Source organism: Herpailurus yagouaroundi, unplaced genomic scaffold (assembly GCF_014898765.1).
Source record: "Herpailurus yagouaroundi ecotype Mexico unplaced genomic scaffold, PumYag 142, whole genome shotgun sequence".
Lineage (NCBI taxonomy): Eukaryota > Metazoa > Chordata > Mammalia > Carnivora > Felidae > Herpailurus > Herpailurus yagouaroundi.
In genome coordinates this window covers 17045300-17071741 of record NW_024412397.1, presented here as the reverse complement: position 1 = coordinate 17071741, position 26442 = coordinate 17045300, and the positions used below count along the sequence as shown (strand labels likewise).

Sequence of the window (26442 nt, the reverse complement as noted above, 5' to 3'; positions counted from 1 at the left end):
CTGAGCATGGACCCTGCCCTTGGGCAGGATGTCCGGTCAGGTGTCACAGCCTCTGCTTTATCTCCTTCTTCAAAGGGCCTCTTTCCCTGTTTTTAAGAGCCTAGTGTTAAGGCCATTCCTACAGCAGGGTGGCAGGGAATGACCGTGAACCACACAAATGTATCTGCTAAACCCAAACTAAACCCAACTCAACTTCTCCTTAGCTGGATCCTCAAAATGCTCCTGTCCTTCCAACATGAAGTATGGTGGAGGGGAGATTGGAATGCAAAGAAACAAGACTCAACCAACAGCAATTCAAATACCTTGCTTTTGAAAACTTTACAAAACTATATGACCATTTTTTTTCTCCAAGTCCTTCGAAAGTGCCTTTGCGAGCGAGCGAAGGGTCCCAGAGTTTACCTTTCATTAGCTTTATAGTGAGTTAGCTTCTAGGATATTTTAAACTACAACCTGCTCCCTTCCCCCAGAGCCCTTTACCCCTCTTACCTGCCTTTCTTATTTCTTCTATAGCACCACTGCCCTCTAGATACTATATAATTCACTTCTTTATTATATCGACTTCTGCTAGAATGTAAGCTTCATAAGGGCAGGGATCTTTGCTTGTTTTGTTCACTGATGTTTCTCAAGTGCCTAGCACAGGGCCAGGTGCATAGTTGATGCTTCAAAAAGATTTGTGAATAAACGAATGAAATAAATACTGCATAATTGAGTCAATGAATGATCTAGCTAATCTAGGATCGGGACAGCAGTAATCCAGGATTTGGAAATTGTAAAATTTGAGTTCTAATCCAGACTCTGACCCATTATCATACAGACTTTCTGGGCCTCTGTTTCCTCGTGTACAAAATTAGGTGGTTATTTACTCATTCAAGTAACATTTAGCGCAACACAACTACGGTCAAAAAGATACAAAGATGCTTCCTTGCATTCAGAATCCTACCACTTCTTACAGAACACAGAACTCCAAGGTTTCAAAAATCCCGCCTCTTCCAAGCCCCGCCCACTCGCCTGGCCTTTCTTTAGGCTCCTCCCCGATTCAGCACTGCCGGCTGCCAGTGCAGAGGCCCCGCCTCCGCCCGGCGCAGTCATCCAATGGCTAAGGTACACGGTTAGGTGAGTGCCAGGGAGCTTTAGGTGTCCTTTTGGCGCCTGACCAGAGTCTTGGGGAATTCAGTTCCTCTTGAATAGTCACTTCCCCGAGTTGTCTCTGCGATATGCAGGATCACTCTCTTTTCCAAGTTCGCTCCGAAGGGTCGGACAAGGCTGCTGAGTCCCATCGCTGCCCTCCCCAGGAGCTCTGGGCCTTCACTGGACGAGCCTCTCGCCCCGCGGCATTCTGGGAGTGGTAGTTTTCTTCTTCCCAGTTCCTTCCCGGCGGCCCGCTGGCTAAGACGCGCAGGACTACCACCCCCAGACGCCCGAGCGAGTCGCCAGTCACGTGGCCCGCAAGGCCGAGGGGCTGGTGGGCGGGGGCCGGGCCGGTGCTCCGCAGCTGTCTGTGGCACCCGGAGCTGGCGGGCCGTGTGGGCCCCTGGAGAGCCCGCCATGGTGCGTGCGGGCGCCGTGGGCACGCATCTCCCGGCCTCCGGCTTGGACATCTTCGGGGACCTGAGGAAGATGAACAAGCGCCAGGTAAGGGAGACCCGCGCTGGGGGCGCGCCCGGGAGCAAGAAAAGGCTGCGACTGCGGGAAGTCGGGGCTCCCTGGGTAGGGCTCGGGCAAGGACAGCGCCCCGCGCCCCCAGCTCCCCCACCCGGCTCTCAGAGGCCCTGGGTTCAAGTCCGCGCAAACCTACGTGTGGGCACGGGTGTACGCTTTCCTGCGCTGACCCGAGCGCAGTGAGGGGAGTGTGGCCAGGAAGGGGAAGAGGATAGAAATCTAGTTCCGTGGATGTCAAATGTGGTGGAGAAAGCGAGAGATGACTCGGCCGTGAGTGACAGCTGTCTGCACGTTGTTTGAAGGGCCACCCCCTGGAGGAGGGAATAGACTTCTCTGTGCTCGAGGTCTGACATCCAGAAGAAGGCTGCCCGAGGATAGAAGGGGCGGAGAGGCAGGCGAAAGGAAAGAACTTTCTGGCAGTGGGAACTGTCCAGTGCTGCCTCCCGAAGTAATTGCTTCGCACTCTGGGAAGTGTTTTGCCCACCGTGCGTCGGGACTAAACAAAGCTCCTTGTGCCTGGCGATCTCACTGGTGGTGCTCAATCATTTTAGACTGATGCAGTGTTCCAGAACTCTTCGCTAATCTCCGACTCTGTCATCTGGCTGCACCTTGAATATAGGAGGCAGTTAGCGTGGGGCCCCTGGGCAGCTGGGGTTGACTTTTCGCTCTTCTGTGACCTCGGAGGAAAACTTCCTTCTTGCTCTCTCCTTAGTCAGCTCCTTGGCCAGCATCGCTGCCTTTGAGTCTTCAATATAAGGCGAGAGGGAGGAGGGACTGGAAAGGAGGCCCTCTCAGCCAGGAAAAACGCCACAGTGTAAGCTTCTAGAGAGAGAATTTAGGGGACCTGTAGGGCACGTTAGAGCCTAATGGATCCTAATTCTTCTATTGATACTAACAATAAACTGCGCTAAGAAAAATGGAACCGTCCTATTGGTAATTTTGATTGTCTTTGAAAATGGTATAAATTCTCATGATTTTGAGACATCCTGGCATTTTTGCCACTATATTGAGGAGTCGGGTGATGCCTGTGGCATGGCACAACGTATTCCTGTGGACATGGTTTGTTATGTTTTTTCCCCGAATAGAATTACATACTACTGCGGTGGCGGGAGAGTTTGGTGACTTGAACTTCATGAACTATGTCTAGAACCTGGTTGTTTCTAGGTGTGCCTAGCTGATGAGCCCTTGGGAGTTGCTGTGATTAAGAGGAGTTGTGGCTGTGATTATCAACAGCTTGAAAAACCAACAGCTAGTTCCCTGAGCACCGATGCTATTCCCAAGAACCTCCAGAAAAGGGAGCTTTATTTAAAAATCTAGACTTAATTGGCTAGCGTTTTTAAATGTCTCTAAAACTGGTACTGATTGCGGGTAGTTATAATCGCAGACGATCAGAGAAGGCCTTCTGACGAATGTATCAATTCCTAAACTAGTTTGCTTTTTGAAAAATCTGTATATTCCCTCTCTCAGTGATTAGGCCTGTTGGCTCTTGCATTGTCTATGTTTTGCTAGTTTTCTCATTAAAATTCAGAGGCTCAAATCTGCTGCCTCCTGGTACTTTTTTTCCCCCTCTCCTTTTAAGCTTTGTCCTTTTGTTTCTTTTTCTTTTCCCCTCCAAAATAGCATTCTCTGACACCTTGTCAGGCATGCATGCTCCAGCAATCTTGGAAGTGGGACCCCCTTTCTCTGCTGCCCCAGCTTGCTCTAAAATAAGGCAAGAGCCACATGCAAAAACAAGGATTCTTTGTTTCTGCAGTGAGGAACAGAGGAAGGAAGAAATACAGCGGCTGGCATTTCTGCTGCTTTGTGGGCCAGAATCTCTGGTCCGGAATGTTTGTTTAAAACTCTTAGACGTTAGCTATTTCATTTTTGGTTGACAAAGACTGAGTGTGGGCTTGCTTCTAAACTTTGCTGGGGTTCTGAATTGCCAAGCGTATAAAATTGGTAGGCGAAGATGAATAAACAGGAGGCACCGGTGAAACGTGGTGGCAGATTCTGTTAGATCCCAGTTTGTCAGCAGTTGAATCCAAATTGTGTCTCTAGATTCTAGGATTTCAATCCTAGACTTGGATTAGTCTCTTAAAAGTAGGGTGTTGAAGTATGATCTGTGGTTTTGCAACTAGCTTGGTTATTAGGTTTTTGTATAATCGGTCGTTTCTTTAGCAAATCGATGTCTTGCTCAAAGGAAGTTTTTTTTTGGGGGGGGGATTTGATTTTACTTCCCCATGATGAATTTTGCAAGCACAGAAAATCATACTGGAAAAGATAGTCTTAGTACCGGGTCTTTATAACATAAGTGGCGAGGATTTACACTTTGCTTTTATCAGGGTGGAGACCGAAGGTTTGAAAACTGGTCTACAAATGACAATTTCTGTTTAAAATGGTGGCTTGTGGCTTTCCTGGGCAGATCTGCAATTCATAACGAAACAACATTTACTTATCAAATCCTTCAAGGCAGAGTGGGTGGAGAAGTTTCTGAATGTGAGCTACAGTGAACAACTGCTGCTTGAGACCAAGGTGCCCTGCAAGGCCGATTTTACTTTGGAAGCAACAATTTAATGTATTACAGCCCGACACCTTAACCATATCTGCTTGGCAGTCCGGTCTTCTTATTTGCACTTCTGGGAATTTACTGAGAGTTTCATAATTTGCTATTGACATAGTAGACAAAGAGGATTTTTTTAAATATATATAAAGTTTTTATTTACTTATTTTGAGAGGGAGGGGGAGAGAGAGAGAGAGAGAGAGAGAGAGAGAGAGAATTCCCAAGCAGGCTCCGCGCTCAGAGTGCAGAGCCTGATGCAGGGTTCGAAACCACGAACCATGAGATCATGACCTGAGCGGAAACCAAGAGTCAGACACTTAACCGACTGAGCCACCCAGATGCTCTGCCAAAGAGTTTTTGTGTGTGTTTTTTTTTAAATATGGTGTGTAACTTTAATTTTGAATTCGATTTACCTTCTTTTTGACTGTTACATCAAAACATCTTCATGGTGGGGCGCCTGGGTGGCGCAGTCGGTTGAGCGTCCGACTTCAGCCAGGTCACGATCTCGCGGTCCGTGGGTTCGAGCCCCGCGTCAGGCTCTGGGCTGATGGCTCAGAGCCTGGAGCCTGTTTCCGATTCTGTGTCTCCCTCTCTCTCTGCCCCTCCCCCGTTCATGCTCTGTCTCTCTCTGTCGCAAAAATAAATAAACGTTGAAAAAAAAATAAAAAAAAAAAAAAACATCTTCATGGTCATTTTTATCCATTTTTACGTTTCCACTCTCAGTTGTTTCCTTCGTAACCACCTGCAATGACATAACTTCACAGACATATAACAATAGGAACTTGGCTTTTCCCACCCACTGCCTTGTGAGATTGGGTTTTCCTGTTTTGTCACACTCTTCAAAGTAATTATTTTAATGGCCGTATAATATTCTGTCAAATCCCTTGAAACATTTCTTTTCCCCAGACTTTGGAATTCTTCCAGGTCCATCACTATTTTAAAGCATAGAGAAGAGTTTAAGAGAAGAAAATTCAGCCATGAATTCCACCATGCCAAGATGGCCTCTGCCAGCACTTGAGGGCGTCTTCTTGTGTTTGTCTGACAAACTGTTGTAGTTTGTGGAGATTCTCCTGCAGCCCACATACACTTTGGTTTTAAATAGTGCAGTAGCTTGCCATTATTTACGCAATCGTTTCTCTGCTGTTGCTCCTTTATTTCCTTCTCTCTGTTACTAGAACTGGGACCGTGACGCATATCTATCTGCCTTTATTGTACACTGAATTCCTAGAAGGAGGATTATTGGGCTGAAAGTAACCTTGTGATACTAATGCCAGATCGCTCTCACCATGATCGTATCCACATGCACATTGCACATGTCCATATCGTGCCACAGTGTACCCTGGGCAAGCACTGAGTATTAGCATTAAGAACAAAAAAAAAAAAAAAAAATACCAGGGGTGCCCTGGGTGGCTCAGTCAGTTAAGTGTCCGACTTGGGCTCAGGTCATGATCTCACGGTTCGTGAGTTAGAGCCCCACATGGGGCTCTGTGCTGACAGCTCAGAGCCTGGAAGCTGCTTCGGATTCTGTGTCTCCCTCACTCTCTGCCCCTCACCCATTTGTCCTCTCTCTCTCTCTCTCTCTCTCCCCCACCCCGCCTCAAAATAATAAACATTAAAAAAATTTAAAAACAAAAAAAACCCCACCCAAACTTGAAATTTTCTAGGCATAAAAAAAGGGGAGGGGGGAAGCAGCATTTGGTTTGAACACTTAAAGTGTTTATTCACTGCTGTATTTCTTCTTTGGAAAATTAATGGTCTTAAGCTCTTACCTCTTTTTGTTGTTGTTGGGATTTTAGTGTTTTTCTTACTAGTAGTTTGTTTGTACCCACTGTGTATTAAAGATATTTATTTTCTCACTTTTTATTCAACAAATTGAGTACTTACTCTTTGCCAGACCTGTATTGAACAAGATACAGCTGTGAACAAGGCCAAAATGACCCTTGCTTTTGTGGAACTTATAGTCTAACGTGAAAGACACATTAGAAATGATACGTATATCGGGCGCCTGGGTGGGTCAGTCGTTAAACATCTGACTTCCGCTCAGGTCATGATCTCACAGTTCACGAGTTTAAGTCCCACACTGGGTGAGCTTGAGCCCCACTTTGGGTGAACACGAGGCCCGCTTCCAGTAAAAACACCAGCCCCGGGTGAGCCCCACTTCTCTCTCTCTCTCTGTCTCTCTCTCTCTCTGTCTCTCTCTCTCTCTGCTCCTCACTCACTTGTGCCCTCTCTCTTTCTAAAAAAAAAAAATGATGTGTATAATTACAATAGGGATGGATGGCATAAAGAAGTACAGGATGCAGTGAGACTGTGTAAAAGTTTTATTAGAACGCGGCCATATTCATTCTTTTCCATATTGTCTTTAGTTTCTTTCTCACTACAGTGGCAGAGCTGAGTCACTTCAACAGAGACCCTATGGCTTGTAAACCGAAAACACTTATCTGGCCACTTGCAGTAAAAGTTTGCTGACTCCTAGTCTAGTGGGTCAGGAAAGGCTTCCCTGGGGAGCCGATGCCGAAAGCAGGATTTAAGATGAGCAAGCATTAGGTATGCTGAGGAGTCTGGGGAGAGAGCCTCTGGCCAGAAGAAGTAGCCAGGTGAGGTCCTGGAGTGGATAGGAGCGTGTGCTGACACGTGCCATTAGAGCGCTGACAGGTGCCATTAGAGCACCTGGAGTGCAGTGAGCTTCACCAGCCGAAGCTAGGGATTTGGGGACGTACCAGACAGGGCGTAAGAGACCGTATTTATCCTCAGAGCAGTGGCACACAGTTGAAGGGATGCGGTCGGAGCAGGGCATAGAGATGATCAGATGGCCAGAGGCGCCTCTGAAAATGAGTACGGGCTGTAACGGGGAGAATGCACTGGAAGAGGTGTGCGTGGACATCGGGAGACTGGTCAGCAGGCTCTTGCAGTTGCCCAGTGGGCGATGTTGGTGACTTGGATGAGAGCGCAGCCAGTGGGAGTGGAGAGGTTGGAACAGGGTCCAGAAGTATTTAGAAAGTAGAATGTGTAGAGCGAATGGGTGGGTCGGTGGGGGGTGGCCCCTGAAAGAACAAGAGTCCTGCCACGTAGGTGACCGCACAGGTGTATGCGGGCAGGTAGAGGGGGGTCATTGAATCAGAGACGTGGGGATTGAGCAGTTTCAGTTCCACGTGTGTTGCCAAAAGTGGTTGGTTCGGGTGGGGGAAGGAGGTCTTTAGAAATGAGGATGTCTAGGGACAGAGACCCTAGAGGATTGGGTAGGCCGTCCACGTGGCTCGTCGGGTCACCCAAGACAGGGGTCGTGAGGAGGAAGGTAGAGGCAGGTACTGGAGTAAGGAGCCAGCCTGGAGGCCCCGAAGGGAAATGCCCTGAGGGACTTACATTTCGAGTAGCAGTAGGCACAGTGACTTCTGTCCTTAAGGCCTCTTGGAAGACCGGAGACGTCTGGCCCAACAATTCAGCTACAGCCGGAAGGGTGTTGGGATGTGGGCAGGTGTTGCTTTTCCCCAGTCGTCGCCAGGGGCTGGTGGGTGTGGCAGGCGGCTGTCAGCAAGGAAGAGCCTTGAGCGTCAGCAGGACAAGCCGGGTGGATATTAACTCAGTGGTCTAAGGTGGGACGAGGCCAGCTTCGAACTCGATATTGTCTTGAGTGGCTTTCTGCCTGTGTTCTTGACCAGATATCATTTACTTTTTAAAACGTTTATGGAAAATGTAAACTTCCAGGTGTTTAAAGTTTTTGTTCACTTTGAAATGTAATTTGAGATGCAGAACAGCCTCATTGCTAAGTGCTAGAGGACTGTGAAGCCTCGTGTGGGGCCTCCTTGGCCAGGGCGTCAAGGGGTGGTTCTAGGCTCTGTGCCAGGCTGTCACATCAGACGTGCCCTCTCTCTGCCAGAGCAGTAGGCCCGCAGGGTAGAACTTGAGTAACAGATTCTTTTTTTTTTAATTCAAATCCTAGTTACGTAGCATATAGTGCATCAGTGATTTCAGGAGTAGATTCCTTAGTGCCCCTCACCCATTTAGCCCATCCCCCCCACAACCCCTCCAGTAACCCTCTGTTTGTTCTCCGTATTTAAGAGTCTCTTATGTTTTTGTTCCGCTCCCTGTTTTTATATTATTTTTGCTTCCCTTCCCTTGTGTTCATCTGTTTTGTATCTTAAAGTTCTCCTATGAGTGAAGTCATATGATATTTGTCCTTCTTTAATTTCGCTTAGCATAATACCCTCCAGTTCCATCCAAGTAGTTGCGAATTTGAGTAAGGGACTCTTCAAGGTTGAGGGTTCTGGGAAATCCCAGAGAGGTAAGTTGAGTCTTACCGAGGCTTTAATAAAGTGGGTCCTGTGGATTGTTCTGGTTTGTTGTTGCTGTTGTTTTCTCTCTCTTCTCTCATTGAAAGAGAAACAATAAATGGAAGGCTAATTCCACGGACAAAAGTTGAAATGCTACCTAAGTTTGTAGTTTGCGTGACTTAGTTTAATGTCCTAAAATAAACACAGCTTTGTTTGTTTGTTTGTTTGTTTGTTTGTTTTACAAACCAGCTCATCCCCAGCTTAGGGCTAGTGAATATAATTCTATTGGTTTTCACTTGGGGTTTGGCCTTTTTCGTTCCAGCTCTATTACCAGGTGTTAAACTTTGCCATGATCGTGTCTTCTGCGCTTATGATCTGGAAAGGCTTGATCGTCCTCACCGGCAGCGAGAGCCCCATCGTGGTGGTGCTGAGGTAGGTTCTGCAGGCTCTTACGCTGCCGCCTTGTCACAGAGGAGCAGCGTCGCCTTGAGTGAAAGCCTGCACGGCAACCAAGACTGGGGATTTTGGTTGGATAAAGTGTTAGAATTTTCCGCTGATACCTCTTTTCATTGTTTCTGACCTTTGGTGACAAATCTTGTCTTTCTCAACAGACATTTTATTTTATTTTATTTTTTTCAACGTTTATTTATTTTGGGGACAGAGAGAGACAGAGCATGAACGGGGAAGGGGCAGAGAGAGAGGGAGACACAGAATGGGAAGCAGGCTCCAGGCTCTGAGCCATCAGCCCAGAGCCCGACGCGGGGCTCGAACTCACGGACCGCAAGATCGTGACCTGGCTGAAGTCGGACGCTTAACCGACTGCGCCACCCAGGCGCCCCTCAACAGACATTTTAGAGCTTTTATCGTGTTGATGCTAATGCTCCAGTGCAATATATTTGCTTTTGTATTTTAATGCTTTAATCTGCCTAAAATAACAATCGTATGTTATTAATGCATTAATTGATTTTGAAACATAAATAATTTAAAGCCATTACTTGGTTTTCTTTGTACCAAGCAGACAGGGAAGTGTATATCCCCGGTGCCTAGCGGAGCGTGCTGTATTTTTTCAAGCCTCTTCTGCAATACTGGTGTAGGTGGCTACTCTCTTGAGACTATTACTCTTATAAAGCACAGGAGGTTAAATTTAGAAAAGTTAATACTTTAATTCACTTCATATAGCCGTAAAGTCTGGCAAGGGGGAAAATTTAATCAGTTTGGAATTAAATAACCATATTTGGGAGTCCTTACGTATCTCAAGATGCTCTCTGTCCCTGTGTCTTAGACCATTGAGCCTTACTGTGGGTGGGAATGGAGGCTGTTATTTAAAAAAAAATTTTTTTTAATGTTTTATATGTTAGAGAGAGCTCCAGTGAGAGAGGGAGACATAGAATCCAAGACAGGCTCCAAGCTCTGAGCTGTCATCACAGAGCCTGACACGGAGCTCAAACCTGTGAACCGTGAGATCGTGACCTGAGCCAAAGTCGGACGCTTAACTGAGTGAGCCACCCGGGCGCCCCTGGAGGCTGTTATTTTTTTTTAAAAATTTTTAAATGTTTTATTTATGTTAGAGAGAGCTCGAGTGAGAGAGGGAGACAGAATCCAAGGCAGGCTCCAAGCTCTGAGCTGTCCTCACAGAGCCTGACACGGGGCTCAAACTCGTGAACCGTGAGATCGTGACCTGAGCCAAAGTCGGACGCTTAACCGACTGAGCCACCCGGGCGCCCCTGGAGCCCGTTTGTTTTATGAGTGGGGTCACCACTGGCCAGTGCAAGAGCCAAGGTCAGCACATAGGGTTCTTGGCTTCCGGACCAGCGCCCCTTCCCTCCCCTGCTACCACACCATGGGGCTTCGGCCATGGCCCTGGCTTCAGCAGGTTGCCCCTGTGTGGCCGGCCAAGGGGCCTACTTCTAGAGGTACACTGCTTCCATAAATGTGGGAGCCTTCGGATAGCATACGGGGTCCCAATTCACTGGTTTTCACACTGCGCTCTAGGACTGCCCCGGGGGGCCAGTGGACAGGTTAGGAGGGAGAATGGGGTCAAGTGTGTGGATTCTAGACACCCCAGCCTTGCTTTAGTCATGACAACTCCATTTTTATGTATTGTAGGTGGTGATGCTTCCTCGTAAGATTTCGTTTGAGGGAAGGGTTTTAAGGCTTTTTTTTTTTTTTTTTCCTAAATAGAAATGAAAAAACCTCAAATTCAGATGGGCCTTCTCACTTAACAGATAAAGAGCCTGAGGCCCACCAAGGCCAAGCCACTTGCGTCTTACAGTTGCTCGTGGCGGATCCAAAATTAGATCCCAGGTGTTCTGGTTTTCCTTAAGTCACACAGACACAGTCGTACAAAGAAATTGTTGTAACATTGCAGTATCTGGGGACTTTTTTTTTTTTTAAAGCCTCCTTTATAGTACTAAAGCACTCTGGTTTGTCAGCATAGACTATTGACATCATGAGAAATGTGTGACCTTGGGGAACATTGACCTTTGGCGAATCCCTGGCCCATGAGGAAAGCAAGTGTAGTTGATATTTGTGAAACATTTCAAAGAAGTGCTTTCCTCATGGGCCATGATTACGGCTTTTGGTGGCAAATGGTACTCTTGCTGCCTCTGAGACTCGTCCAGAAGGTTTTTCTAGCTGTAGTTCTTAATTGTTTTCTCTTTCTTTCCCTCTCGGTCATTTATATTTCTAGCACTCTCTCTGTTTTTTTTTATTCATTTCCTGTTAGATCTGTTACCATCCTCAGCTGTCATTGGTTTAACTTAAAAATAAATACATCAGCAGGTACTTAGTGACAGGCCGGTCCCTGCTGCGTCTCTTCTTGCTGATCTGCATTCATTGACAAGCTTAAGGTGTTCCAGTGCAGGGAGGGACAGGAGGGTCAACTTCTTGAGCTGCACCTGTTATGAACCCACGTTTTCCTTTAAAGCACCCCATTTCTTCACCAGTCTGGCTCTTCCTGTCCCCTCCTGCCCTCAGCAGACTCGCTGGTTTTTGATTGCATGGCCCCTATGTTGCTATATTTTTAGGTCTTATTTATTTTCTCATGCGTTAAGACAAAGCATGAGCATATGTAAAATGAATTGTGTCTTGATGATTTCAGCTTCTGCTAGATTGCAATTTACTTTGACTCCATCGACGATTTTTGGCATGGGTTTAAACCGGTACCATGTGGGATTATTTATTGACCTCCACATCAGAAACAGTCAACATTTGTTAGAATTGGGCTCCCTATAGAGTGTGGTCTAAACGATGATCCTGCAGGAGCCCAAAGACTTGGGTTCGAATTCTGTCCAAACCCTCAGCTTGGTTTTCGGATAGATCGCTCTCCTAAGACATTCGTTTGTTGGTTTCTCTTCCTTGAATGGCAATGCCATGTCCTAGGTGCTGGGGATGAACCACAAAATGCAAGAATTGCCCTAGAGTATCAACCAGCTTTCAGGGTCTGCAGTTCCAAATGAAAATAGTAATGTCTTTGTGGATGTAGGACTGTTTTTTTTTTAATTTTTTTTTTCAACGTTTATTTATTTTGGGGACAGAGAGAGACAGAGCATGAACGGGGGAGGGGCAGAGAGAGAGGGAGACACAGAATCGGAAGCAGGCTCCAGGCTCTGAGCCATCAGCCCAGAGCCCGACGCAGGGCTTGAACTCCCGGACCGCAAGATTGTGACCTGGCTGAAGTCGGACGCTTAACCGACTGCGCCACCCAGGCGCCCCAGGACTGTTTTTTAAGGCTAAAACTTGGCAGCTTTTACTTCAAAGAGTTCACATTACACTTGGTTCTTTTCTCTACCTAATACAAAGTACAGAGGGGCCTGCTACTGTCCTTTTCATACTTAAATCTAAGAAGAAATCCTTTCCTTTCTCACTCCGTGTCGTCACCGCGAGCAGTCAGAAGGAAACCACAGTGACTTGTTTCACAGGTCCTAGATACGTGACGACGGGGAAGTTGAGACACTCACCGATATGTTTATTATTGTATTCTTCGTGAATTGAAACGTTCCCGTTGGGAACCCAGGCTAATTTGGATGTGATTTTGTGTCTCTTCCCAGTGGCAGCATGGAGCCGGCCTTTCACAGGGGCGACCTTCTATTCCTGACAAACTTCCGAGAAGACCCTATTAGAGCTGGTGAAATCGTGGTCTTTAAAGTCGAAGGACGAGACATTCCAATAGTTCACAGAGTAATCAAAGTTCATGAAAAGTAAGGAGGCTTTCCTTCTTTTCGCTGTTGTTTGGTGAATTTTGGTAGCCGGTTTTATTTGTTTTATTTTTTGTATATTTTTATTTATTTTTTCATTAGCACTGATTGTTATCAAACTTCTATTTGTTTTTTCATTGTTCCCCTCCCCTCAGGTTTTTATTTAAATTCCTGTTAGTTAACATACAGTGTAATATTAATTCCTGTTAGTTAACATACAGTGTAATATTAGTTTCAGGTGTAGAATTTAGTAATTCAGTTTTGGCAGCCGGTTTAATGGCTGATTAGAAGTGGCAGAAACTCTGGATTATGTTCCTAGACCCGCCGTTCACTAATTGGGTGACTTTGGACCTGTTACCTCGCCCAGCCTGTAGGATGGGGCTGATAACATTATCATTTCCCACCGTGACTCACGGGACGATTATGAGAACCAGATGAACAGGTGTCTCCTGAGGCCTCGGAAACTTAAACTGCTGTGTGACATAAGGTGAACCTACTGTAGCCTAACACTCACTTGAAGGAGGCTGAGAGAGAATGCAATCCCACCGCAGCTGAGGATGATCTTGATAGGACTGTCTTCTGACACGCAGAGAGCCGCCTGTTTCCCTGTGCCATTTTGGACCGAGCGGCACGCTCTCAGTGGTCACCGTAGCCCTGGACGGACGCAGACGCCTTTTCTGGCTCATCCCGTGGCGCGGGCAGCGCGTGTCCTGTGCCGGTTCTCCCCCCACAGATGCGCTTCCTTTCCTTGACTTGCCAGCGGTGGCCTCTGAAGACACGCTTGGGAAACTAGAAGCTTCTATCTCAAATGTACTAAGTTCTCATGGGAGAGTACAGTATCAGTGGAATACAGAGTATTAGTGGAAACGTTACATTTTATATACTCAGCTATTCATTTACCTTTACGCAGCTTAGTGTAGCATTTCCACCTGCCTGAGTTATGGAATTGTACTTAGACGTGTGTGCGTGTGGTTTTAAAAGAACAGAGCCTTTCTCATCTTCTCGTCGCGCGTGGACGTGGGGGGACGCGCACACGTGTAGTGCAACTATCCGAACGCTTCCGGTATTAGGTTCCCATGCCACTCCCTGCTTCCAGGTGTTCCCCGAAGACATTGATAAAGAAGTTGGAAGAGAACTTATTCAAAGTGGAGGAAATAATGATGATTTTCTATAATTTGCATGAGTTGTGAGAGAGGCCGCGTGGATTTTTATCCTCTTGATTTCCTTTATAACCACAGCTGCAAATCAGCTTGCTGCCTTTGGCATGGCTTCAAATCTTTGTGGGCTTTCAGTATTTTATCTAATTATAATGGCGCATTTTTTCATTTGTTTTATTGGAAGAAGACCCTCTTTAGAGCTCTATAATGCTATAATGTTGTGTTTCTAGTGACAGGGCCGTGTAAGCATCGGGTTGGAGTGTTTAAAATGATTCCCACATGTCTCTTTAACACGCTGGTTTTATGCCATTTGTGATTCCTGTTTCTCTGCAAACCAGATTTTATACCACTTTGCTCAGTGGTGAAGGAGATAATGCATTAACATTCTACATTTGGCGAGGAAAAGTAAGTTTGAGGAGGGGTAAGGGCACACTGGGGTTTGAATTACCTTGCACTCAAATCTCTGTGATCCGGGACCAAGTTCGTGTCCTGAGTGAAGCGGAATATAATCCGCGGGGACACGCTGGTCTTTGCGGACTAAGAAAGTGAAAGCAGTTGCTGGAAGCTCATCGTTGCCCTGCCGGGGCCCTTGCGCTTTGCCATGCTTTTTGGTTGGCAGGAAAGCTTGGGCGTTTTAGAACTTGAGGCTGCAGAAACACCAGTAGATTCGTGCTTTAGTCGGATGGTTGTAGTCGGATGGTTCCCTGTAAGCCATCCCCTCAGACCAAGAGAGATCGAGTTCTTGCGGAATGCTCGTCCGAATGCCCGCAGCAGACCGTCCAGTGCCGGGTAAACTAAGTGCTTTCTAATGATGCCGTGCTGAAAATCGTTTTTGAAAAGTCATTATTTTGCTTTCTAGAGATAACGGAGACATCAAATTTTTGACTAAAGGAGATAATAACGAAGTTGACGACAGAGGCCTGTACAAAGAGGGCCAAAACTGGCTCGAAAAGAAGGATGTGGTGGGACGAGCCAGAGGGTGAGCATTAACCTTTCAGTTACATAAAGGCTTCGGGAACCAGAAAAGTAGAAACAAACTAAATGTACGGGCTAAGTAGACTCACTCGTTACAAACAGTCTGTGTCGGGAGAGTTGCGAGTAGTCTGAGTTGTGCTCCGTGTATGGGGTCCACGGTGTAAATACAGCTCAGAACCAAGGACCGAAAATCTAAAACTGAGTTCAAGTATATTGTCTGCATCATCGGTTTAATCCTGTCTTTGAAAGCAATCGCCCCGTAGAGGTTAGGTATTTGTGGTTTTATTTTATTCATTTATTTTTTTTTTATTTTTTTACTTAAAAAAAATTTTTTTTTTTAACATTTATTTCTTTTCAAGAGACAGAGACGAGTGTGAGTGGGGGGAGGGGCAAAGAGAGAGGGAGACACAGAATCGGAAGCAGGCTCCAGGCTCCGAGCTGACAGCACAGAGCCCGACGTGGGGCTCGAACCCACGGACTGTGAGATCATGACCTGGGCCGAAGTCGGACGCTTAACCGACTGAGCCACCCAGGTGCCCCAAGTATTTGTGGTTTTAAATAGCAACTACAAGAGACCCTCCCAGAGATAACCACTGTGGAACACTGTTCCCTGCACCTTATACAGATGCATGTGCATATATAATACATGACTTTACATAGGAGGATTTTATTTTGTTTCTGTACCCAACATGAAGTTAGAAATTGGTTGCTGTGTCAAATCTACATCCAGGTAGTTTTAAATGGCTACGTACCGTTGTTCCCCTGAGAATCACAAAATCACAGCTTACGTACCCAGTCCTTTCCTGGGGCGACACATTTAGATTATTTCCTGGTTTTCACTGCCCAGAACGGTTATGTGATAAATCTTGTAATATTCATCCTTGCATAATTGCGCCAGCAGTGAGTTCTGCTTCTGACACAGCAGAGCGTGTATCCTCTTATTAAAAAAACAAAAAAGGCAATTTTTCCCCTCTCTTGGTGACCCTTTTCTATGTTTAACCCTTGTTGGAAGTGTCTTTGTTGTTGTTGTTGTTAATCTTCTCTAAATCCCATGAATCGGAAGCAGGCTCCAGGCTCGGAGGCTGGAGAACACTGGTTACCCTTTTCTAAGATTCAGCTCTACTAATCAGATTGTGATTTGAGGTCTCTTCCTGCTCCTTTTCTCCCTCGGCTCACCTTTTAACTATCTTACACCGCCGCGTTGCACCTTGAATATCTGTGGGGAGATGGGAGTGACTTCCAGCTGGTCAGTCCTCTACTTGTCCTGTCCTGGGGACAGGCTGTGTATAAAGGGGAGATTGGAGCTGCTGACTTAACATAAGATTGGAGGGTACCCATGTGTTAACCGCGTCTCCCGTGAGTGAGGGGAGGCTTGGGTCACACTGATTACATATTGACATTAATTTTGTCAGCAGAGTCATTGGCTGGCTTATGCCCCGGACCTTCGGTGTCTGGGAGCATAGTCACATGTGGGTATAAATTATGGGATTCACATCTGTGTTCACTGCCCAGCGAACGTGTTTGTTATATTTGAAAAGCCCTGTGAAATGAAAATGATGATGTTCTTTCTGTTGCAGACTGATTCTCCGTGTACTTTGAAAGCTTTCTCCAACAGCGGTCTTTATATAGGCTATCTGAATGTTACTTCTCCCCTGAAAAAAATTAAGAACCAGCTTGATGAAAGTTGTCAGTTCCATTTGTACAAGCAGCTCAACTAATTATTTTAATTCTGTTATGGTGAATGCAGCGAGCACAGACAAGTGGCATCTCTAGTTGAAATCATGTGCCTGCTTAAAAAATGGTCCTGGCTGTTAGTTGTGTTGCTTTTGATTAATAAAGCCTTTTGAGGCAGGAGTGACTACTATTCTTACAGCCCCAATCAGTGCTATTCCCAAGGAAGATTTGTTTCCTAAGGCTGATTGAGAGTATTTTTAAATATTGCTGTCATCGTATTACAAGCAGTTTTTATATTTCTGGCTTTTCATCCCACAATTTAGGTTTTTACCGTACGTTGGTATGGTCACCATAATAATGAATGACTATCCAAAATTCAAGGTAGGAATTTGTGTGTATGTCTGAATTAAATATATATATATACACATATATATACATATACGTATATAGGCGCTTTTACACGTGCAATTGTAAAGATGCAGTCTGTTTAAAATGTTTTCCTTGCTATTCTGTTTTGCAGAGTATTTGTATTGAGCTACAAATTGACATAACCATTTAAATTATCAACATTTAAATTAGTTATTTAAAATAATTACTTTCATCTTTTATGTTCGTGGTGTATTCCAAAATGTCACCTATATATTCATTGCTGTTTATCATGAAAACCTTTAAACATACCAAAAAAAAAAAGCAATACAATAGACTCAGTAATGCTGATCTCCCTACTTCAATAAAAATGGTGTCGATGTTTTTTTTTTAACAACCACTCGAAGAACAATAGGACATGGACGCAAGAGTGAGCAGTGGATTAGCTGTGTTTGTTGGGTGCTTGATCCTTGGTCCATCAATATACTGGGGGCTTTTTAAACCATAGAAGGGCAGGCATGAGAGAAGAGGTCACCTTTTGATTCTGTCCCCAGCCTAGTATTGAGCGGACTTCAGCTGAATACATTTATGGAGCAAACTTATTTGTAGACCTCCCAGTAATTTTCCACTGTGTTTTCTTTCCAGTACGCTCTCTTGGCTGTAATGGGTGCATACGTGTTACTAAAACGCGAATCCTAAGATGAGAAGTTCCTGGCACCAGATTGAAATGAATTCTGTTGCAAAAGAGAAAAACTAATATATTTGAAATGTTCCACTTTCTGTATAAAAGGAAACAATGTGGAGACATTTTTGTCTTGTCCAAATAAATGATTCATCAGGAAAGACTGTTTTCTTTTGTGGGCTCTGGTCTGAATCTGCCCAGTCTCTGTGGCCCTCGTCGTAGTCACTCTAAACCAAGCACGGGGGTCTGTGCCAACTTCAGGAGTGAGGCGGGCCATTGCTGGACCTGCTGGTGGGGACAGCGCACAAGCCACATGGTGTAGTTGTAATGTCTGGGTTTCGGAAGTAAAATTCTTCGCATCACGTAACATTTCCAAGGGAAACACACAGGCCCTCAAAAGCAAGTGATTTCTCGTTTACTAAAGTATATTCCGATCAGGGAATAAAGTCTAAAACCTTTTTAAGAGGAAAGAGGTCACCTGCTTTGTTTTGTGGTGCGATCTATCTTGAGATGGTTGGATAAATTATTGGAACGGTGCTTTTCGTAAATTATGAAAACAGTGCGGACTCCTTTGAAAACTTACAAAAGGTACAGACGTGTAAAAGGAGCTCATCCCTTTCTGCGGCCTCTCGGGGGGTCTCCGCTGTTTGAGTGACAGGTGCGCCCGGCACTCCGCTGTTTGAGTGACATGTTGAGTCCGGCGTATAAGGTGGCCCCTTTGCGAAAACATGTATCAGCCACTTCTATCCTGAAGTCCTAGCCTGGATGGCGTTTGCCACGTGGGGGAGGAACAGATAAGAAACTGACAGTGATTTCAGGAGTGACAGTTGCCCTGGGGAAGATTAAACAGGGTCAGCTGATAGCGAGAGAGGATTCTCGCTTTCCATGTAGAGGTCGGGGAAGGCCTCTGGAGAGAGGGCCCGGAGCAGAGTTAAGAAACGAGGCAGGGGAATCCTGGGGAAAAGCATTCCCACCCAGCGTGGGGCCCCGGAGAGGGGGAAGGATGTTCTCAAGCTTTCGCGAGCACGCAGAGCACCTGGCTGTTGTTACATGCAGATTCTGACACGGGAGGGCCGGGGCCCGAGACTCTGCATTCCTAACTCGCTCCCGCTCCGCGGGGCTGGCGAAGCTGCTGGTGCCCGGACCACGGCCCGCGTAGCAGTGTTAGGGGAGTAGAAAGGAGGCCAGTAACGTTTTCAAGTACACTCTTCACTTTTACACAAATGTTCCCTTTTCACTGGACAATGCGATGGTGACATCCTTTCAGTGAGAACTTACAAGTCTGCCTCCTTCTTTGAGGTCTGTCCAAACCTGGTGTAAGCGTTGAGCATCCCTAAAAGCCACTTAACCACCTATAGGCCTTGAGCAGGCTCAGTTCGCGCAGCATCAGATGGACAGCAGCTGCTGCACTTACCCCCGGCCCCCCCCCCCCCCACCATCCCCAGGAACAGGTGCCCATAACTCACCCGATGCTCAGCACGGGTGCTCGACATGTGCATAGTGCGTGCTCAATAAACGGTTCCTGTTGTTACGTAAGTCCTTTTCAGCGTCAACCTGTGCCTCGTCACACACCTGCTCTTCTCTGAGTGAGCTCCTGATCTGGGAAAGACCAGCAGGAGTGATCCCCGGGGGAGCAGCTCGCCCTGGAATCCTTTATCTCTGCGGAAATAGGCTGTGGCAACAATGGCCCTCTCGTCCTGTCGAAATCAACAAAGTGAAAGAAAAAACGTTTACAGGATACTTTCTGAAACCATTATTCTCTTGTGCCCATTAATAAATTCTTTTCTCAAAGATTTTTGTTCCCTTAACTAAGAATGAAATATAAAAATGTTGGGTCAAAGCTTTATTTTATCATCTTCCCGGGGTTCTGTTGCTGGTTCGTATAAGCTTGAAAAAAGTGTTGACATGGCTAAGCCTATCGTTAATTCTTTGCACGTACCTGACATCCTGAAGTAAACTTTACAAAGACAGCCGAGAACCCTACCGTGGCTCAACCGGTGCCATTCAGTTGTGGTTCATTAGCAGGCACCAGCCCTTGGGGCCCCTTCGATGCCGTTGGTGCCTTTACGAAGCACAAGTGACGTGAGTTCGTGTTGGACTGAAGTTCCTTGACCCGCGGGTCTCAGCTCCGAGAGGACTTCCAGAGTTAAATGGTGTTTGCTCTAATGTGTGCAAAGCACTAGAGGTTTCCATCAAAAACTGGGAAGTTTCGGGGCGCCTGGGTGGCTCAGTCGGTGAAGCGTCCGACTTCGGCTCAGGTCACGATCTCGCGGTCCGTGAGTTCGAGCCCCGCGTCGGGCTCTGGGCAGATGGCTCAGAGCCTGGAGCCTGCTTCCGATTCTGTGTCTCCCTCTCTCTCTGCTCCTCCCCCGTTCATGCTCTGTCTCTCTCTCTGTCTCAAAAATAAATAAACGTTAAAAAAAAAATTTAAAAAAAAACTGGGAAGTTTCCACTATGGGAGCAGGCTTCCGGTTTTTTAAAAAGTTTGGGGCGCCTGGGTGGCTCAGTCGGTTAAGCGTCCGACTTCAGCTCAGGTCACGATCTCGTGGTCCGTGAGTTCGAGCCCCGCATCGGGCTCTGGGCTGATGGCTCAGAGCCTGGAGCCTGCTTCCGATCCTGTGTCTCCCTCTCTCTCTGCCCCTGCCCCGTTCATTCTCTGTCTCTCTCTGTCCCAAAAATAAACATTAAAAAAAAAAAATTTTTTTTTAAAGTTAGCGGGAGAACCTCTGGTTTCCCAGCCCATGGGCCTCAGCCCAGCTCTTTCTCCTTTGACGATGAATGCTCCAGTCTTATCCAGATGCCACGCACGCACACACAGTAACCAGCCTGGGGGCTTTAAACCGCTCTATAAAAATTTGGGGCCTGCCACCGTCCCCAGCAAGGCTGAGCAAACGAAGCCTCGCACTGAGGTGGAGGAAGTCTGACCGTTTTAAGGGAGCGGGGTATGAGAACCTTCAAATTAGGGGAAGTGATCCTGGACGTCTCCGCTTTAAAAAACTCCCCAGGTGATGCGTATGCGGCCGGGGTGGAGAACCGCTGGGAAGCATCGGTACAAATCGGTCTGGAGGCAATGTGATTACGATGCGTGATCGTTCGTGTCTTCCTTCGTGGAGTCATTTTCAGATAGCATGATGGAAAAATCCAGAAACGCAGCGTACGGCTGGGCCACCCTCTGGCCCCCCTTTCCCAGTCTGATGCTAATGCCGCCAGCAATGGTCATCAGTTTCTGGGTTTCTGCTCGGGCACCTCTTCCCCCGAAGCAGCCTCCGGCCCCGGGGCTACGGACAGGTGTCACCCAGAAATTCAGGGCAGCCATCCAGCCACTGCACCCTGGATTCAGCAGGTTCCCTGGCTTTCCAGTAAGAGGCTTGGTGCGGGGTGAGGCGGGGTGCGGTGAGAGGAGGGATTTGCAATCACATGGAGGGTTAAGGCCTGCCTCCACTTTCTGGATATGTAGTCTGTAACGAACCCAGACTCCACTTCCTCCTCTTGAGAATGACTGTCAAGGCAGGGCAAGCTCTTATTAGACGCTCGTCTTAGTCCAACAGAACTTTACCCTCTTTTCCAAGAACGCTGGGGTTTGAATACTGAGAATTGATTGATTGCCTCCCACTCCTTCTGGAACATTCTTTCCTATCATCTTTGGCCATGAACTCTCGCTATAGTTTCTCTGAATTTTTCATTTGCGTCCCTATGTTGTTGCAAACGGACCCCACGGCAGGGGGATCTTCCCTCGGAGCGTCAGCTTTAGCCATGGGAACTTGCAGCAGAAGAAGAGGAGAGCAGAAACCCCTTTGATCTCACCCCCGTGCCCGTTCTGTGCCAGTTCCACACAGTGTGGGCGTGAACGCCTCCTCCGCGTGCCCTCTGTGGCACAGCCTCTGTTGGGTCTCCTCTAGGCTTCCCTCAGTCCTCACCCAAGGCCATCTACCGGCAGCCTCTTGGCAGGTTTCGTGCTTTCTCCACAGGGTGTAGCTTTCGCTACACAGCAGGAATTTCTTTTAACGGACTCCATTTTTTAGAGCAGTGTTAGGTTTACAGCAATTTGAGTGGAAAGTACAGAGTTCCCATATAGTCCCTGTCCCTCAAACGCATAGCCTCCCGCCGTGGACGTCTACAGCACAGTAGGGCGTTTGTTAACAATGGATGAGCCTACAGTAACACGTCATTGTCACTCGAAGCCTATAGTTTACATCAGGGTTTACTCTCGGCGTTGTGTGTTTCAAGAGCTTGGACAAATGTATAATGACATGCATCCGTCATGATAATACCATACGGATTAAGTTCACTGCCAAAAATCCCCTGTGCTCTGCCTCTTCATCGTTCCCCCCCCCCAACCCCTAGAAACCACTGATTTTTTTTTTTTTGAAAGAGAGCGTGTGCCAACAAGTGGGGGAGGGGCAGAAGGAGAGGGAGAGAGAGAATCTTAAGCAGGCTCCACACCCAACACCGAGCCCAATTCGGAGCTCAGTCCCATGACCATGAGATCATGACCTGAGCTCAAATCAAGAGTCTGATGTTTAACGAATTGAGCCACCCAGGCACCCCCCCCACACACACACACACAGAGTGATCTTTTTTATTGCTTCCACGATTTTGCCTTTTCCAGAATGTCATGTGGTTGGAATCACACAACATGTAGCCTTTTTCAGATTGGTTTCTTTCACTTAATCATTTCCTTTTAAGTTTCCTCCGTATCTTTATCTGTCTTGATGACTCATTTATTTTTATCACAGAGTAATATCTCATTGTATGGATGTACCACCATATAGTGATGTATGGTGTATTTATTTACCTACCAAAGAATATCTTGCTTGCCTCCAAGTTTTGGCAATAAGCAAAGTTGTTGTAAACATGCATATACAGGTTTTGTGTGGACACAAGTTTTCAGGTCTGGGTAAATACCAAGGAGTGTGATTGCTGGGTCTTATACTAAGAGTGTGTATAGTTTGGGAAGAATTTTGCATTCTCACCAGCGATACATGAAAGTCCCCGTTGTTCCTCATCCCTGCCACCATTCGGTGTTGTCAGTGTTCCAGAGCTGGGCCATTCTGATGATCGTTAAGTGGATTCTCATTGTTGTTTTACTTTGCATTTCCCCAATGACATATGACATGGAACACCTTTCATATGCTTATTTCCCATCTGTGTATCTTCTCTGGTGAGGAGTTCGTTAAGGTCTTTGGTCCATTTCTTCTTTCTTTTTTTTTAATGTTTATTTATTTTTGAGAGAGAGAGAGAGAGAACGCGAGCAGGGAAGGGGGCAGAGAGAAAGGGAGACACAGAATCCGAGGCAGGCTCCAGGCTCTGAGCTGTCAGCAGAGCCCATTGAGGGGCTCGAACTCACGAACCATGAGATCATGACCTGAACTGAAGTCAGACGCTTAACCAAGACACCCAGGTGCCCCAGCACCATTTGTTTTGAAGAGACTGTCTTTGCTCTATTGTATTGCGTTTGCTCATTTGTCAAAGACCAGTTGACGATATTTACATGGGTCTGTTTCTAGGCTCTGCACTCTGTTCCGTTGATCCATTTGTCCAATCTTTTACTAATACAACACTGTCTTAATTACTCTAGCTTCATAGTAGGTCTTGAACTCAGACAGTGTCAGCCCTCCAACTTTGTTCTTCTTCAATACTGAGTGGTTTTTCTGGGTCATTTTTGCCTCTCCATAGAAAGTTGGGAATCAGTTTGTCAATACCCACACTGCAAGATTTTTACTAGGTATTTATATTTGGAAAAAAACATAGAATCTTCCATTGCTGTATTCCTTTGTCAGTTCCATTCCTCATCCCCCTCGATGAAGAATTCCTACCATCTTTTAAATCTCAAGTTAATTTTTGTCCCGATTTGTGCATTGGTATAGAAATATCTGAGCCTCTTCTTCCCCCCGAGGTACACTGGGAGCTTCCTTTGTTATTTTTCTGTTTTGCTGTGACATGCCTAATATCCTCCGTAGCATCTGGTTTATCTGCCGTGGCTGCATACATATTCCCCCTCCCTCTTGGTTATCAATTTCAAGAGCTCTTGATTAGATCAGTGGATTTAAAGGCAGATGGGTTGACTCTGACTTCTCACTAAGGAAAAAACGCATCATAACGGAATCAGGCTGCCATTTAGAGCTCCTACCTGGTAGCACTGGGGGCATTCGACTGGAGCTCCGTAGTGGATGAGAGACCCAAAGGGAGCCTGGTGATTCACTCTCGAAGTTAACAAATCATCCTTAAGCTGGGTAATTTAATTCCTATGAGTGCAAAGCTATGCTTCATGGTCCCGCGTCACGCATTGTACATAAGCCAGATGCCTTTTCAAGTAAACATGGGAACCCAAAATGGAAAATAGCCTTAAAAGATCATTTTTCACATTTTTATACTTGCAGTGTTATATTTCCTACTTTCCAATTTTTAATGGCAAAGTGAATGAACCACGGTGAAACATTTTAAAGCCAAGCAAAGACCCATAAAAGAGCTTCCTTACATGAGTGTAGAAAGTTGGGGTTCTCCAAGTGCTTACTTGTCACTTGCCCTCTGGCAAGTCAGGAGTGAGGTCAGCTGCTACCTTAAAGGTCCTTGTAAATAGTCTTGCCTGTTCAGAAACTAAGTGGAATAAATATTCCCATGGAAAATGTTCTCCTCTGTAGTTTTGAATTTTATGTTCAAAGAATCTCTTGACTCCATGCTTCATAGATGATGGGTGTGACCGTATTCTTCCCATGAGGACGGTCTCTCCTAGACATTTCTAGACTACCTCCCAGACTGAGATCCTGGAGGTAGAACTTTTAGACAAGAGAGCCTTCTATATCCAGAGAGTTAATACAAATGGGGTCACTGCAGATGCCTTGATAGGTGAGGTAGAAAAATTGGGGGTGTTGAGGAGTGTGAATTCCCTAGGGCTGTGGAATCACATTTGCTTTGATTAAGCAGCAGGGATTGTTAACCAGTGCCCTGCACCAAGATCCCACCCACAACTTCTCCTTCGGTGGGTGTAGACCCAACTGGCAAAGACCATCCCACTTCCCCCACCTCCCGCCTCACAACATGTGCCCTTGTAAGTGGTTTTTGATGGGTTGGCCAGTGTAAAGTTATGGTCAAAATTGGTAAGATGATAATAATAATAATAATAATAAATTTTTTAAAATAACAAATTTGTCTCATTCAAGCAACTGATAGGAGCTTGCAAAGTAAGAATCCCAATGGGCACTCTGACAAGTAAGATATAAAGTGAAGATCAAGGGCTTTAAGGGGAAATTTGAAAAACAAATAGTCCCAGATAAAAAGAGAAGTTAAGAACCAGTTTGGGAATGGAGCTCCAGACACCACCTGTAATTCTTCCCAGCTCCAGTATGGGAAGGAGGTCTGGGAGGGAGAGCCACACTGTACCCATCCCCTCCCCAGGGTCGTGATGGGTTTTCCCATCAGAATGCCTCTCACTTGCAACCAGGACTAGGCTACTAGGACCCAAGTCTTCGAGCCCCCATTGCGCTGTGGAACCCCCTCCTCTCCCTCCCCATCTCTTGCCATTTCCAGCTTTTGCCACGTGGGGAGTTAGAGGCGGCAAGAGGCCAGTGGCGGGGAGGAGGCCGCTGGGGTAGGTCTAGAAACTCGAGTTTCTGTATTTCATTTTCTAAGTTTCCCATCATCAGCGGTTTTCAGGCCCGGCCACCCATTCGAATCTCCTGGGCACACCGAGTTTCTGCCCATCCTCCCCTGACATGTGACACCCTCCCCGAACCTTCCCACCCATTTTTGCAGGCGGGACCAGACATTGCATTTTGTGAAGCGCCCAGATGACTGTAACCGGGCGGGCAGGGCTGTTCCTCACGGACGTGAGAGCAGCTTTGTCACCCCTGTGTGGGAAGCATGTCCATTAAGCAGGTCAGGAGTTCCTCTTCCAGAAGGGGTTTCCAGGCCAAGGGAGCCCTGCATCCTCTCCATTCACCAGAACTTCTGGAACCTGATCCACCCACCTGGCCTTTACCATGGCGCAAATGCCTTTCCCGAAGAACGGCTTCTTCACTCGCCTCCTTGGGCACTATGACCAACTCCCTCTAGGCCCACAGTAGTTCAGCATCTGAGAAGGGGGTGTGTATACAAGGGACTTGGGGAGGAGAGGGGGTGGGCACTTTGCTCCCCGCCTGCATGGGTGGCCCTAAGCCGGAGCTTTCAAACCTTGACTGTGCATAGGAATCACCTGGGGGTCTTGTCAGACTGTGGATTCAGTGGAAAAGTGTCTATTCGTGTCTTCTGCCCATCTCTTCACTGGATTATTTGTTTTTCAAGTGTGGAGTGTGGTGAGTTCTTTATAGATTCTGGTTACTCGCCCTTTGTCCGATATGTCACTTGCAAATATCTTTTCCCAATCCGTCGGTTGCCCTTTAGTTTTGTTGATTGTTTCCTTTGCAGTGCAGAAGCGTGGGTTATAGATATAATGGAATAGTACTTGGCAATGAGAAAGAATGAAATCCGGCCATTTGTAGCAACGCGGATGGAACTGGAGAGTGTTAGGCTAAGTGAAATAAGTCAGGCAGAGAAAGACAGATACCATATGTTTTCACTCATATGTGGATCTTGAGAAACTCAACAGAAGACCGGGGGGGAGGAAAAGGGGGGGGGGTTACAGAGAGGGAAGGAGGCAAACCATAAGAGACTCTTAAAAATTGAGAATAGGGGCGCCTGGGTGGCGTAGTCGGTTAAGCGTCCGACTTCAGCCAGGTCACGATCTCGCAGTCCGTGAGTTCGAGCCCCGCGTCAGGCTCTGGGCTGATGGCTCAGAGCCTGGAGCCTGTTTCCGATTCTGTGTCCCCCTCTCTCTCTGCCCCTCCCCCGTTCATGCTCTGTCTCTCTCTCTCTCCCAAAAAAAATAAATAAACGTTGAAAAAAAAAATTTTTAGAGAATAAACTGAGGGTTGATGGGGGGGGG

General features: G+C 46.6%; 1 protein-coding gene across 1 annotated transcript; it reads left to right on the top strand.

Moving 5' to 3' along the window:
• Positions 1–1452: 1452 nt before the first annotated feature.
• Positions 1453–17686, top strand: SEC11C (SEC11 homolog C, signal peptidase complex subunit). Its single transcript, XM_040478675.1, has 6 exons — positions 1453–1632; positions 8795–8904; positions 12522–12671; positions 14685–14804; positions 16798–16855; positions 17486–17686. The coding sequence occupies exons 1-6, from the start codon at positions 1546–1548 to the stop codon at positions 17537–17539; spliced, it is 579 nt and encodes a 192-aa protein (XP_040334609.1). The 5' UTR covers positions 1453–1545; the 3' UTR covers positions 17540–17686.
• The last annotated feature ends 8756 nt before the right edge of the window (positions 17687–26442 follow it).

Coding starts and splice junctions, on each gene's coding strand:
- SEC11C (XM_040478675.1), top strand. CDS start 1,546: ATGGTGCGTGCGGGCGCCGTGGGCACGCATCTCCCGGCCTCCGGCTTG. Junction 1,633..8,794: donor GGAAGATGAACAAGCGCCAG/GTAAGGGAGACC, acceptor TTTTCGTTCCAG/CTCTATTACCAGGTGTTAAA. Junction 8,905..12,521: donor CCCATCGTGGTGGTGCTGAG/GTAGGTTCTGCA, acceptor GTCTCTTCCCAG/TGGCAGCATGGAGCCGGCCT.